Below are 15,809 nucleotides of genomic sequence, written 5' to 3'. Positions count from 1 at the left end.
CTCTGCCTCCTCCTCCGTCTCCTCCCGTCTCTTCCTTCTGCAAGATGAAGCCAGGAAATCAATCAGGATAAATGGCATTGAATAATTCATTTGCTGAGCTTGTTACTAGATTACCTGTGTGTCGCAACAAGAGCTGTTGGCGGTGAGGCTGCTGAGGAACAACAGCTACCCTGTTGCTTGGGCAGGGGGCTCCACAAACTCCCAAATCAATCAGGCTGGTAATTACCGGAGAATTAGCGTCTAGGGGGGAGCGCAGTGTGTGGTCTGAACAGGGATGAGCAGTCGCACAGTGGGGAGAAATGAACAGATTGGGGGCGTTCACACTTCAGTGACAAGAAAGAGTGTGGAAACAAAAAATGGTGTGATCCTGTTCTCCCAGATGCATATCCATGAGTTAATTATTCAATCCTATGTGTGTATGAGTGTGTGGGCGGTTTAGCGTGTAGAGCAGTAATGGAATTTACTCTTCTACATTGTAGATGTTCAATAAGCATTGGAGACTTGCAATCCAAAATGCGTGATATAGAATTATGTGTATTACTTGACTTTTTCTTTTGGTATGAATTCTTTCCTTCTCTGTTTCTGTCCCTCTCTGCCCCCCCCCCAAATCTATTATATCTTTTGCTTATTCATACACTGTAGTATTGAAGAGCCCCATTTTTTCCATCCAGCTGAGTGTTTTCCTATCTGTCATTGTGTTTTCATATCTCCTGCTGATTTCGTATTGTGTAGATGTGTATGACATTACACACACAATTCAAGAGTCGGTCAGAAAACACAGTTTCTTAGATGGATGATATGGCTCAATAAATACTGTTCTCCTTCCTGCATGTAATATGATTGTGGAAAGTGGAACATTGTACCTCAAGAATAGCATTTATGGAAGAAATGTATGGCTCTTATTGACAAGATGTACTGCCTAGCTGTTTGTTGGTACATATCTAGTAATAAAAGACTGTAATTAGCAGGAATGTACATGTACATGTACGTAGTCAGAGGATAAAATCACAGTGCGCTATAATAACAAGTATTCCATCACCCACAGTAGTATAGTATGTACTTGTCGCCGTGTGGCCCACTTCTGCTGTGTGTTGATGGCAGCCATTGTATAGAATAACAATTTTGCAGTCTGAAAAATTATTCTTACAACGGGACCAAATATTTGTACAGCGCCTATCGAAAGCCATAGAAAATATCACTGCACTGCACTGAAAGTGTTACAATTTACAATGTAAACATATACTTGTCTGGTAGTGGAATTTTGCAGTTTAATGTTATAGTTCACCTGGACTATCCAACAGAGTAATGTATCCAACCCAGAAAATGAGCCCTTGTTGGTTCCTTAACCCGTTGAGGACAGACTGATTTCGTTACAACACTCATTTCCCATAGACACCAGCCCGAGTATACTCAGGACTCGTCCTCAACGGGTTAATAGACACGGAGTTGTGGAAACTCTGAGGAAGATTAACACATATGAATCTGTGAATTGAATTATTGAAGTCAGTTATGATTTGTAGCATCCTTTGTGTGGGAATTCATGCACAGACCTTCTCCCATCCAAGATGGGATGGAATGGGATGAGATTGGATGAATGTCTGCTGAAAATATTTTGAGAAATGTGACGACGATTGTAGCTTCCGTCTAGTCAGAATTCGCCTGTCCATCTTCCACCCGTGCGAAGATTTCATTTTAGAAATCAGAGACAGAGAGGGAGATGGAGAGAGAGGGAGGGAACAATCTGGGATGTTGGATTATTACCTCCGCCAAGGAAGGAGGTTATGTTTTCATTGCCGTTGGTTTGCTTTGTTTTGTTTTGTTTTGTTTTGTCTGTGTGCAAAATAACTCAAATATTTGTGAACAGATTTGAATGAAACTTGCAGGAAAAGTTGATAATGACACAGGGAACAGGTGATTCAATTTTTGCAGTGATTTGGAAATTTTTATGGATATTTTGAAGGATTTTTGTTTTTTCAGCAAAAAAAAAAAGGTCAGTGAACTTAGGAATTCAAGCTGCGCGTATTTGAGGTTTGCATATAAATGCGCTCTAAAGCACGTGTTCTGCTCGGGTGAGATGCCGCCTAGCTGGAAGCTGATGACATAAATAAAAGGCTTCTATGTTGGGAAAATGGGTGATTTTCAGCATGATGGGAGGAAAGGGTGGAAATGAGCTGCTTAGTAGAGGTCTGCACTCTCCGAGTGCTTTTCTAGTTATCTTTGTTAGACCAGAGAGAGAAACTTTGTAGAGAGATACATTGTACATTGTAGATGGATAGATAGATAGATAGATAATGGATGGATAGATAGATGGGTAGATAGGTAGATAGACAGATAGATAGATAGATAGACAGACAGACAGACAGACAGACAGACAGACAGACAGACAGATAGATAGATAGATAGATAAGATAGGCAGAGAGGGAGAGAGGAGGGTCCGGGCTGTGAAGGATTTTGTCATCTCCGACAAGGTGCTATCACATTGCTGGTGTCTTCTTACCTCTTGGCATTCCGCTCTGCTTGGCATGATGGCACAGGGGAAGGGCAGGGTGAGGTACAAGGGTGGTGGTGATGCCAAATGTCATCTCTGTGGTGAGGGGGAGACAGCATGAATTTGGGATGTTACATGTCAAGGTGGGGATGATTTTGCTATTTTAGTTTCCGTTCTGAACTCCGCTCAGTCCGCTGCACTCACATACAGTGTACTGTTGACAATATTCCATCCATTATTCTAAGTGAAGAGGCCCATTACACCAACAGTTGTAATGGTTACCAAACTCAGTTGCCATAGCAACAACAAAAATGTGCACTGTTGATAACTTGTGTCCCTGTCTGTCACCATGGTGACTACAATTATCAAAAGTTACGTTTTTTATGTTTAAATATAGGCTATAGAACATATGTATTCATGTAACATCACTCATAGCATGACTGAGGCTTGTGTTTTCAAGTTTCAGGACAAAAACAAAATGTAAAAATTGGAAATGAAAATGACACTTTTATAGTGAAAAGGAACATCACAAATGTTCTTTCAGCTATGCGAGATTCCCTTTGGAAAATAAGGAAAAGGAAATAAGGATGAGGAAATAAAAAAAAAATAAGTGTACTCATATTTGTATGATCTCTTCAAGAATAAGCCAAATTGTTATCAGATTGAATGAAAAGCTGGTTTTCTTTTTACACATAGATAAAACTTGATAGCATTGTAGTGATATGAAAGGAAAAGAAGTGCTGATACTCTTCCGTCCCGTTCTGCTCTGCGTCTGCAAGGAATGCAGGCATTGATTTTTTTTTCTTCTTGTAGGTTTGGAAGCCTTTTTCTTTTCTCTCCTTTCATTCTGTTTTGGCCCTGGAGAGCGAGCGAGAAAGAGGTGTAGAAGAGGTTTTGCTTTGGCCGCCCGCAGACAGGCGAGATGAAAGGTTTGCGGGTGGGCAAACTTAATTTGAGATTCAAAACCAGATTGGGTTTACCCGAACGCATCGTGTGGTCCGTGCACGGGGAGCACACACTGACGCATTAGAGGACCCCAAATTATCACTTAATGCCTTTTAGATGCGCTTATTAACTTATTGGCAGTGTGTAGAGTCTAATGCGGCATTATTCCAGATTTCGGCGGTATCCCATCCTCCTGGAAGATAGCGGCATGGGTTTAAATGTCAGTCAAGTTGTGTTTTTTTTTTTTCCCTTTGCAGCAAATCATCACACTAACCCACATGTAATACTGTGCTCTCTATTACAGACCTGCCTAGGTTATTCCAGCTGTATATCTTAATGATAACAGTTTATGTTCATATTAACCACTTAAAGGGTTTGGTTGAGATGAGGCTTCCAACTTTTTTTGATGAATTTTTTTTTTTTTTAGATAATGACAAACCTCTTATGAGATATGACAGAGCATATGATTCTAAGAAGAATCCAAGTTTTTTTTTTTGCTGATAATTATTTTTGAAATGGCTGAGATATCCAAAACAAAGCGATCCTAGTAAAAGGTAGGACCCACCTTTTATTAGGATCGCTTTGTTTTAGTTTCATATCTCACCCATTTGAAAACCGATTTTCATCAAATAAACTTTGAATTCCTCTTTGAATTATATGCTTTTTAATATTTTATAAAGTGGCTTCTAAGTATCTCGCAAAAAGTTGAAGGCTGAATTCTTACCTCAACCAATAATATACCATTCCTTTAAACAGAATCCCCAATTTGTTATGTACAGGTGGTGATATATGAAGGATTTATTTGAGAGACATTGTATTGAATGATAGTGACAATATCATTTGCAGTCTGTCTGAGAAAGAACACCGTGCGGCATTTTTTGATCCTCCGCATTATTGATGTAAGATAGGAAACGCATATTGTCCCCTAAGTGGCAGTCTGTGAATACATGCATTGGGCTTACCTTGAAGGATCGGATCTACCTCCTTTATTTAAAGAGATGGTGGATTTTGTGTCACACATGATGTGATGATTCTCACAGGCACGAATGGGCGCTAATTTCACATCTTAGACTGATGAATACCGGACAGTCAGATCTCATCATCAAAGAGATGTCATCAGTTATACCACTACCGCTGTTTTTCATTTCATTTTATTTCATTTATCAAGTTTCCACACAAATTATACAGTACAGTTCGACCTCGATTATCTGGCCATGCCGGGACCGGCGCTCATCCGGATAAGCGAATTGGCTGGATATGGGAGACACAATGTTAATGTATATAGCTGCCGTCCAAGCTGCTGTCCCAGTGCACTGGCAGCTAGGCAGGAAGCGTACCCCGCGACGGTGGTGATGACTGCGTACTTTTACGGTGATAATGTGGTGTGAATTTATGTTAGTTCTGTCGGGAATAGTGTAGGTAAATCGTGTGAGTTTTGTAGAAATTTTAATTGAGTTTAAAGTCACTGTTTTTTCTCAATTTTTGGATGAAAAAAAAAAGTCCTTCACTGCGTGAACGCGTCCGGATAATAGAGATTTCCGGATAAAAGGAGGCTGGATAATCGAGGTCGAACTGTATTGTATTTGTAATATACATCCATGACAATGAAATGTAACACACAATAATTTTGTAAATTCGGTATATAAAGACTATAGTAATATTACCTTACACAAAATAAATGTAAATCAGTCTAAAGTATGTTACATTCACATTGGATGATTAAGATTATATGGGGGGGAGACCTATGTCAAAGCAGATGCTTGTGGGGGTAGGTCCCCAGTAAAAAAGTCAAACACAGTTGGTTACGCTCACACATACGCTATTGACTTGTGCGCTGCATTTCAAATCCGGCGGATTCCCTGCCTTTCAGATCTCTGCTGGACCGCGTGACAAATAGTGCGGAACATCGACAATGGACCTGCCTCACCTTATGCTGATGATTGGTCATGGTAGTTGGGGGGGGGGGGGGGAGGCTGTGGGGGGAATTCTTGACCACACTCCCGCGGATGATTGACGTTTATTTCTCGTAGTGTCCAAGACATGAAGTGGAGTGCAATGGGCCGTGCCGCATTGAAGGTGTACCGTCAAATTTGACAAGGTTTATAAACGGTGATACAAGTGGAGGTGTTGGGGGTGGGGGGTCTCCCTCATTTCTTTATAAACGCCATGGTAGTGATAATGGAGCAGCCCAATACCCTTCAAGACTCGTCACTTGCGCAGATGATGCATGGGGCAGACTTTGCGACCATTATGTGTGGGGTTTTTTTTTGTCCATGCTCAATCCTTAAATTCATTATGAATACATTCTTGAGGAAGATTCTAGGTGGACTGTTATGCATTGCTTTGTTCTCATATTTTCACATCCAGTGTAAAGAAAATACAATCCACTGAACCACTCTTGTAGGTTTAGTGAATATTAATGATTAGATCATTAGAGATGCCCGGTCTCCTTGACTCTGTAGGAGCTTCCTGAAAAAATGAATGTCTTTGTATGTCCTGACAAGATTATAAGAAAGTTCTTCTGATTAGAGAATTACATTTGCCTGTTACTTTGATTTATTTGATACAAGTAACATATTTCATTCATGTGTCAAATACAAAAGCCATAAATCACCATTGTGTATAAATGTTTTGTAAACTCCTAGAATGTTGAAAAAAAAAAAAAACGCCAACATTTTGGCTCTACGTGTATGCTTTACCCAGCTCTCTTTGTTACAGAGCAAGACAGTGTGACTGAAGATTCAATTTCACCCTTCTTGTTTTTTTCTCCATGATAGAATTCATGGACAGCTCTCTTGGTCGCCTCAAGAGGCGGTTATGTGGATGTTGTACAGATGCTCCTGGACAAACACCCAAACGTCAATGCAGTCGATAAGGTAAGTTTATGTACTTATGCCCAGATGTTGAATGTGTAATCTGAAATGTTGCATTCCTTTGTTTAGAGGACCAAAAAAAAAAAAAGAAAAAAAAATTGCTCGAGCATTTGGAGCTGATATTGTACTCAGAAGGAAGGATGAATTTAAAAAAGAGGAGCTGAGGAGCCAAATGTCCATTTGGCTTTTTGATGGAGATTGTAAGGTGAACCATTCCTGAAATCCTTGCCAAACGTTTGCATGATATTGATTTGTTTTACTCACGAGTTTTGTGAAAATGTTCTCAAACAGGAAAAGGTGTATCACCTAGAAGTTTCTAAAAAAGAGTTGAAGAGTGAGGCACGCTGAAATCCTGCCCTAATCCACGTCTGTCGGGGGGGGGGGGGGGGGGGACGAAAAATAGAAACTTTTGTCCAGCAGGGCGTGAAAACTGCAGAGTGGGGGCATGTTTACGGCGAGGATGCACACACTTCTCAGAAATGTTTTTGCTTGGCTGCCAGCCCTGTTGTCAATAGTCCTCATGGACTTGGTGACACAGTTTAGCGTCAAGAGAGAAGTGTTCTTTTCCCCACATCATGTTGTCACAGTGTGTGAATAACAATGCAGCAAAATTAAAGGATGCTCAACATTCTTCAACCTAGAAAATGTAGAGCAACTGACATTTCCCAGGGAGGAAAACACAAAATTTGGTATTATGTATTATTGCTTCCATGACATTTGCTTCCGCGACAATTGCTCCCATGAAATATCTGCATGCTAAGCCAAGTATGAAACCTACCCACAAACGTAACCATAATGCTTATCCTAGCAACATGCAAAGCAGATGGATTGGATAGTGGGGTAGACTGAGGAGCTTGAAGATCGGACAGGAGAAGATGAAATATTATCTGCTCTTTAATGGAATGAGTATTGCTGTTTTCACATAATTATGCATCTGAATCAAAGTCATGGGAATTACAGGTGCCTGGCAGCCTGCATAATTTCCCCTCAAAATATCAAAGTAGCACCAGCAGGCAGCTACTTCAAGTCACGCGTCAAGTACTCCATCTCGTGCGAGCGCCGGCTGAATATAGCGGCCGGTGTTCAGTAGTGTCCGATATCATTGGACGTTGGGGCAATACCTGCATCTCGTCATACTGTCAAGTTCGTTCCTGCGTCAAAGTCGAGAGGCGCGGCCAATTTGTTTGTGTTGGCGAAACCCATCCTAGTGGTCAGATACTTCAACATTGCCTCTGCTTGGCTGGAGTGTGTAAATAGAGACTGAATTAAGCGGTCATTTTAGGACGAGCGTGTGGATGATGAGTTGCCGAGTTGCCTGCCTGTCCAATGAGTGAACAACTTTTCTTAACCCCCATGTGATGGGCGCAGACTGCATCTTCTTTGGCGTTTTGTGAGCCTCTCATTCTATTCTGGCTTAGTCCTACTTTAATAGCATTGATCTCAGGAGGCACAAGGGAAAAACATAAGGGAGACTTGATTAGAGACTACACGCATCATTGATATGAAAAGATATAGTATTCTAGCAGAAAATATCTGAACCAATGTCCACAGGCTTGTAAGTGAGCTCTGAATCTATTTGGATGACATTTAGAGAAGTCATAATGTCATTCGAAAATACAAAGACTGCAGTAATAATATTTTAAGAAGACTTTCCAAAAGAAAAAATAATCAGTTGAAGCAGAGCAGTATATTCAGGCAACAAAGCGATGGCATTCCTAGAAACATACAAAACAAACGAAGGGTTAAAATGTTCTAAGTTCTCAATACCTATAATTGGGATCCATGCGGAAGTGCGAGATCATTCCAATAATTCTCTATTTTTCATATCCACAATTTGTGTATGTTTGTATGTATGTATATGTGTATTTAAGTTTATACTAGATTCATATTGCACACATATGTACATTCATACAAACATACAGACAAACACGTAAGATTTATTCATATGTTCTATTGAAATGGAGGTGTGCAAAGTCCTTCATTGGTGTGTGAAAACAGACATACAAAATAAAAGACATGCAGTAGCCAACACCCATCATCATCTGTTGCAATACCTGACAGTGCGTGGAATGTTCTTGTCTTTCCTTCCAATAAACGCTAATTTTGCCCGAGATTCCTCACCCTCTCTCTGTTCCTCCCAACATATCATATTGGCGAAACTGGCAGAAGCCAAAACCTGAGCCTACTTGAGCTTTCCCCCAATCCAATCTTTTTTGCCGTAATTTGGCTAATTCAATTACCATGTCCTCAAGAAGCAACCCCTTTTTATTACAGTGCCCTCAGAAAGGGACAGATAGAGATAGAGCAACAGAAAGAAGAAAGAAAGTAGAGAGAAAGATGAAAAAAGAAAAGAGGATTATTTCAAGCAACCTCTTTCATAACAGTACTCAGATGGGGAGCCAGGAAGAGGAAGAGATAGACAGAACGAGAGAGAGATAGAGAATTGGAAAAAAGAGAGAAAGTAAGAGAGATTAGGAAGGAACAGGAAAGGGATGGGATGGAGTCTTGTCTAATTGTTTGTGTACCACTCTCGGCGGATCCATTCTGTCCCGGTGAATACTCGGGGAGGAAAAATCAAAAGAGATGCAGCGTTCAATTACACTTGGAAGAAGGTTGATTGGTACTTCCGCATGAGCGGATCGGATTTCTAACCCACTTCTGTGTGAGCGGTCGTCGCAGTCTCCGCGAAGCCATCGCGCGGAATCGTTGATGTATTCTCGTCGGGGAGATCACACTTGCTGTCCCAAGTAGGCTTGCATTGCTCCTAATGGAGAGGCTATCGAAGGGGATAGCATAGATTGAAGATATGAGTAATGCACAAATAATTTTGATTAGTATCTGAGGGCATCGATTAATGTTGCATGACTCGTGCTGAAATTGGTGTACCTATTACCCAAGCCGGTGCTTGAGGTAGTATCAATACTTTCATTTTTTTTTTTTACCCAATGCCATGCTTTTCGTAAAATAACACCAATAATTCTAGGAGTGCATAGGTTCATCATGCTGTTGCATCCCTTATCAATCAGCCAAGCAGCTCAGATTGACAGAGGTAAACTGTTTAGACACCGCATTATTTCCTGTGCTCAAAGCGCACAAAAAATCCTCTACCTCCTGTGCCCCGCCGCTACGGCTAACCACACACCAACCAATCACACGCTACAGTCCCTCCTGCACTCACGCGAGCGTTAATTAATCAACAAAATGGACGCAGAGGGATATTTTTCCGGGGAAAACGTTTATCCACTTCATGAGAAACAGCTGTGATTGCGGTTACGCTGGGTAGAGGGACCCCCGCGACGTTCAGGGCTCGACTCCATTTCTGTCGGGCAGTGGCATTTCACGGTTGGGCGGGCGTGCGGAGCTTACATCTCTGTCAGACGAAGCGAATAAACGGCAGCAACAAATTGCTGATTGTTTGCAGTCTGCGTGATGCGCTGAATTCATGCTCAGATGCGGGCTATGTGCTTGAATGATTGAATTGACACAGATGTTAAGGAGTAAAGTTGCTCCGCACTCGGGCAGGCTTTTTTGCTCAGGTGTGCAGAACATGAGTAGAATGGTTCTCCAAGGTGGCTGCAGTAGGGCTGTTTACACCATGCCTATGAAGTTCTTTTAGCTAGAAAGCAGGGCTGGCAACTAAATGTAGTATTTTTTTTTTTCTTCATATAATGAGAATTTTTGCAAAGAAAAAAAAATGTTTTTAATGTTTCATTTGGCATGCTTCATAAGTATAATTTTTCCATTCTTATGCCATTTAAAAAAATATGTATTTTGCTGTCAAAATATGTTTCTCAAATGTGCATCAGTATACTTTAAAATCTGCAGAGGTTAGCAGCCCAAAGTGTGCATTCATTTGCATAGCAGTATCCTGTTCAATACATCTTTAGGTTATTTACAAAGTAATTGTTGAATATTGCCTGAAAATGTCAGTTTGTCAAGATTCACGTACATTGTATTTGAAAATATGGGCATGACAAGTACACTTTAGTATGAATCATATTTTAAATAGGGAATGCAAGTATACCTCTTTTGGGGCCAATTTATTTATTCATTGCCAGACCAAGAGGCTATTCGTTCTTTGACATTGGCCCATTGCATGCAAGGAAACACAATCACAGTATTCTCTACAGTAGATTTTGCATTGGAGTTTGTGTGAGATCCCATTTCATACTGTAAAACATAATATTTTGTCGGCATGAAATTTGCACAAATTGGAGCCGACAGCCTTTTTCGGGGCATGAAATTTTCATGAGCATTTTAATTTAGGGAATCTTGGCTCTCGCGAAATTTGCGAAATTAAAATGCACACGAACATTCCTCTTTTTACAGTATTAAACATACTTACAGTGCATACAGATGTTAGAGTGTGTTATTTCAAGAAATTTTCATGAAAGTAAGGTGCAAGTGACATGTACCCCATCTTCGAAGTGAGTGTATTTATATCATCTTTGATGTCCATTTCTAATGTCCATCTCTCCACAGGATGGGATGTCCAGTTTGTGCTGTGCTGCCATGGAGGGTCACGCAGAGGTCGCTGAACTTTTGCTGAACTCAAGAGCATATGTCAATATACAAGACAAGGTAAGCCATCATCAGCACCTGATATATGACAGTATGCAATCATGTGTGAGACAAAGTTGGATATGATAACCTCTACCTTCATGTAAAAGCAAAAATGAGGAATTTTTACAAGCTTTTTTTTTGTCGACAGAGACACAGCAGGACATTCCTGGGTGCCTGATCAACCCTCACAGCAAGGAATGTTAAAGTCCTGTTTGCACACGCCTAAAATTGATGGTTTTCAACAACAACAACAACAACAAATCAATTTTTGGTAGGCTCACAGTATGCTATTGGAGGGATGTCTATGGTAGAAAGGTCTGTAATAGAGAGGTTCATGATTGGGAGGTCTGTGGTAAGGAGGTACAATTGTATTTGGTAGGAAGATCTTTATGTGGTCTGTACCAGGGAGGTCTGTGTTCCAAACCCCATTTGCAAGGTGATCTGTGTTTAAGAGCTCTGTAGCAAGGTCTGCTGTACAGAGGTCTGTGGAAGGAAATCTGTAGTACTGATGTCTGCAGCAAGGTCTGTAGTACAGTGTATGTCTGTTGTAAAGAATTTATTGTAAGGAGATTTGTAGTAAGGAAGGTCTTTAGTAAGGACATATGTAGAAAGGAGGCTTGCTGTCAAAAGGTCTGTAGTAAGGAAGTCTGTAATATGTAGGTACAACTTGTATGGAGGTATGAGGTTTGTAGTATGGAGATTCGCAGTAAGGAGGTCTACGGAAAGGAAGTCGAGGAAGTCTCTAGTTAACCGTTCGATTTCTGTACGCCGGCGAGAAAGATCACGTGACAGCGTGACGTTTCATCCTCACATTGCTTTTTGCTTGGAGCGTCAGCTGGCTCGGGGGAGCCCTGCTTGAGCAACGGTGATACGGGCCAAGCAGGCGGTAGTAGCGTACCGCTCAACAGTCTCTGACCACACAGCGGATGCACGCGGCATGATCTATTGCTTCATTAAAAATATGCCGATGTGTCAAGTGTTAGGGTGTTGTCAATACTTCAACTTTACTAGTAAGTCTTCAAATTGAAGAAATATTTCGATTTTAAATTGATATCTATCCACAATACTACCTTTACATGATCCTGAATGCTACAACACGCAGCCCGATTACGCTGTGTGTATTGGGCTGCTGGTCGTAGTTACCGGCGCGGCGCGGCGGCGGTACCAAGCTGGCGCTGGCGTTTCTTCCTCGGTTCAAGTTACATGTATACTGTCGTATTTTATCACCGTCAGACACACTTTTCAACAGTCTCGGACAACAAAAGAGGCAATAATTCTGACATTGACAGACTGATTTCAGATTGTTCACACTCAGAAGTCGAAAAAATGATCGCGGATTGTGATAGCACTTGGCAGCAGCAGACGTAAATGTATGCCTGCACAGCCCGACAACAGCTAATGCATTGTAAGTGATGGGGTGGACACTAATAAGTACGGCAGTATTATAATACATACATATTTCAATTTAAACGAAAATGTTATAGCATTGCAACTATTTTACATTAATCTTTGAAGATTTTATATAGATATATAACGAAGATTATTTGAATAAAGGAATACAGCGTTTGACAACAGCACTCCTAAATCGGTGTACGGTCTCCTGCAGTAGCGCCGACAAGGCACACATGCAGATACCGCCCGCAGTCAGCAGTGCAATGGGAGATCGATGCGTAGCTGGGCTTCGCTCGCGATGCTCTCAGCTGAGGAAACTGCGCCCGATACGTCACGCGCAATGCATCCTGGGACAGATGAGGTCTGTGGTAAGGAGGTTTGTAACAATGGAATCAGCAATGAGGAGGTCTGTATTAACCCGTTGATCGAGGACGAGTCCCGAGTATACTCGGGCAGGGATCTATGGGAAGTGCGTGTTGTAGCAAAATCAGTCCGTCCTCAATGGGTTAAAGAAGTCTGTCATAAAGGAGTCTGTTGTAAGGAATCTTCTAGTAAGAAAGGTCTTTACTAGTGCACAAGTCTGTAGTTTAGGAGGTCTGTAGTAAGGAGTCTTATAGTTAGTAGGTCTGTTAAGAGACCTGTAGTAAGGTAGGATGTCTACGGAATGCTGAGGAAGTAGATGAAGGGCCCCCTCGTACTGTGAGGGGAGTGCTCACTCATCTTACACTTGTGATGAACTACGGGAAATCTGACCAGCCATCACTGGCTTCCCGCGGTCGAGACACAGATAGATGTAAGATGAGGAAGAGGGAGAGAGTTAAAGATGCAGACACGGAGACAGATAAAGGGAGGGAAGCTGGTAGGAGACAGACAGAGGAAAAAGAGGAGAGAAGGAGGGAGTAAGTAGAGGCCCAGACAGACAGACAGACAGACAGACAAACAGAGAGGAAAGAACAGACAGACAGACGTACAAAGAAACAGACACAGAGAGAACAAACTTAATAAAGAGAGAGAAAAACATGCAGACTGAGAAAAAGAATGTGTCTGTATGTGTGTGTATGTATGTGCTGTATATTTGTATGTGAGTGAATGTATGTTTGTGTGTGTGTGTGTGTGTGTGTGTGTGTGTGTGTGTGTGTGTGTGTGTGTGTGTGTGTGTGTGTCTGCATGCATGTGCGAGTGAGTATAGAGCTCTGTCTGACAGAGGTTAATATGCCATCTACACGCTGTACTGGTATGGATGGAGGGCTCTTTCTTAGTCCCATTGCAAAGTATATATGTATGGCTGCTGACTTGGCATGTCCTCTCTGGGTACCTCCCTTGGTCCGTGGCTTTTCCTCTGTGTGGTGGCTGTCAACACCTTGCGTGGCATATCACCTTACTGTGAGTAGCATCACCCCCGTGGGACAGGCCTAGGCCTCGGTTTCCGAAAGTAGATCACGTCTTCAATGGAGCAGAAATATGTGCGAAGTATGATTTCGATGCAAATTGTGATCAAGGTACAGTGTGTGCATGATGAATTTCATGTGGGCAGATAGAGACACATATGTGTGCGCTGCGGAATCTCAATTGATGCACATTTATGCACGCCCACACATACACACACACACACACACACATTATTTGTGTGCTACTCTGCGCAATTTATTGCTCGCTGTATTTCATATGACACTCTCTTAAATACTTTTGGCATCAGCCTATGTGTGATATTCTGTGTACAATAGGAAATCAGGCGCTTTCTGAAAATGTCTTGTATCTAGATTGCATTTTCCATTGTATTTTGTAAATATTCTGTTTCTCACCCCTTCAACTTGCCAATGTGAATCTCCAGCTGAAGAAAGTTACCACCCAATTTCCCTCACATCATCCTGTGATACTAAAGTAATTTGCATTCTTGCACCTCTGACAAATACTGGCACCATTTACAAATATTGGAATTTTTGTGGACTTTTTTTTTTCATCGGTCTGCATCCTGAGTGGATGATACTGAAGGAGGTTCCACGAGTAAATGGAAAGTGGCTGGTAGTCCTGTCCCATTCGAGTGCTTTCATTTCAACCATAAAAGGCTACAGCTAAAAAATCCTGAGAATGTATCGAGACCTTGTGTCTCACACAGCAAGGCTAAGGAAAAGCAATGCGAGCCATGTATCTTGTATTGCAGCTCATCCTGTAGAGGAGCGTCATCAGGGGCAATGGTCGTACCGAGGCAAGTCCCGCCCGTAGAACGCAATTTGATTTACCTCTTTTTTTTTATGAAGGCGTGAAATTGTCCCCCAATCACCGCAGTTCAGTCATGCGATGTGCCCGTAAAATGCGCCAGTCACTGATGTAGCCCAGCCCACTCAACCCCAGACATTTGGCTCTAAAGCAGGAAGTGCATAACATCACTTACCCGGCTCTCTCTCCCTCTCCATCGTCCTCTACCTCCTCTTGCTCTTGATTATATCTCCTCCACCGGTGATGATGTTGAGGGTGAGGATGGGGAAGTACGCACCTGAAAGGGTTCTCCTTGAGTTTGGAAAACGCCAGTGAGGACTGTTAAAGGAATGGTATTGTTTTGGTTGAGATGGGGAATTCAAAATGTAACTTTTTGCAAAATAATTAGAAACCACTTAAATGAAATATTTAAAAAGGCATACTATTCCGAGAGGAATTTAAAGTTTGTTTGATGAAAATCGGTTTTGAAATAGCTGAGATATCCAAAAACTAAGTAAAACAAAGTAGTCCTAATAAAAGGTGGGCCCCACGTTTTATCACAGTATTTTTGTTTTTGGATATCTCAGCCATTTCAAAACCGATTTTCATGAAATAAACCTTGTATTGCTCTTAGAATTGTATGCTCTTGTATGTTTCATAAGAGGTTTTTGTCATTATCTCACAAAAAAGTCAAAAACCCTTGGCCCCATCTCAACCAAAACTATACCATCCCAGAGACTCCAACTCTCCCGCTTTCGACGGGAGATCTCCCGCCGAAAGCCCATTTTTGCAAAATCTCCCGTTCTCCCGCTCGAGATTGAATTTCTCCCGCCCTGGCTCAGTGTCTCCCGCTTGAAATGATTTCTTACTGTAGTAGTGTCATTGTATGTTAAAATAAGCCTTAGATAGCACGAGAGAGCATCTAGAACCCTAGAGCTTCCACTTTCCACTTTCCCGCTTGAAATGATTTCTTACTGTAGTAGTGTCATTGTATGTTAAAATAAGCCTTAGATAGCACGAGAGAGCATCTAGAACCCTAGAGCTTCCACTTTAGAACCCCGGCCGCAAGGAACTTTGCGCTTTGCGCTCATGATATGCGCGAGCCAAGTTGGAGTCTCCCGTTTGCTAGGAGTTTCAGTCGGGAGAATCTCCCGATCAGAAGGTGCTTGGGGTTGGAGTGTCTGCCATCTCTTTAATGTCATTGTGTCAAACACATTTCAAAGAAAAAATAGGGGATATGGTTATGATCATACTCTCAAGACTTTCATGCACTTCAAGTTTAAAATGATAATATGATATAGAGTCTGTAATCAGGAGTGATCATCAATCATATGTGCTGCGCAGGAAGTGAA

General features: G+C 41.6%; 1 protein-coding gene across 1 annotated transcript in view; it reads left to right on the top strand.

Moving 5' to 3' along the window:
* LOC139722278 (uncharacterized) overlaps positions 1–15,809 on the top strand; it is a 91,632-nt gene that overhangs the window by 45,186 nt on the left and 30,637 nt on the right. Inside the window, exons 7-8 of the mRNA XM_071633587.1 lie at positions 6,211–6,309; positions 10,789–10,887. Coding sequence (XP_071489688.1) covers positions 6,211–6,309; positions 10,789–10,887 — 198 coding nt within the window. The remainder of the gene's footprint in view (positions 1–6,210; positions 6,310–10,788; positions 10,888–15,809) is intronic.

The sequence above is a fragment of the Diadema antillarum genome, unplaced genomic scaffold, assembly GCF_040938485.1.
Source record: "Diadema antillarum isolate AM-2024a unplaced genomic scaffold, OU_Dant_1.0 scf00000162, whole genome shotgun sequence".
In the NCBI taxonomy this organism is placed as follows: Eukaryota; Metazoa; Echinodermata; class Echinoidea; order Diadematoida; family Diadematidae; genus Diadema; species Diadema antillarum.
The sequence above is the reverse complement of the archived record's forward strand: the minus strand, read 5'-3'. Positions and strand labels throughout refer to the sequence as shown.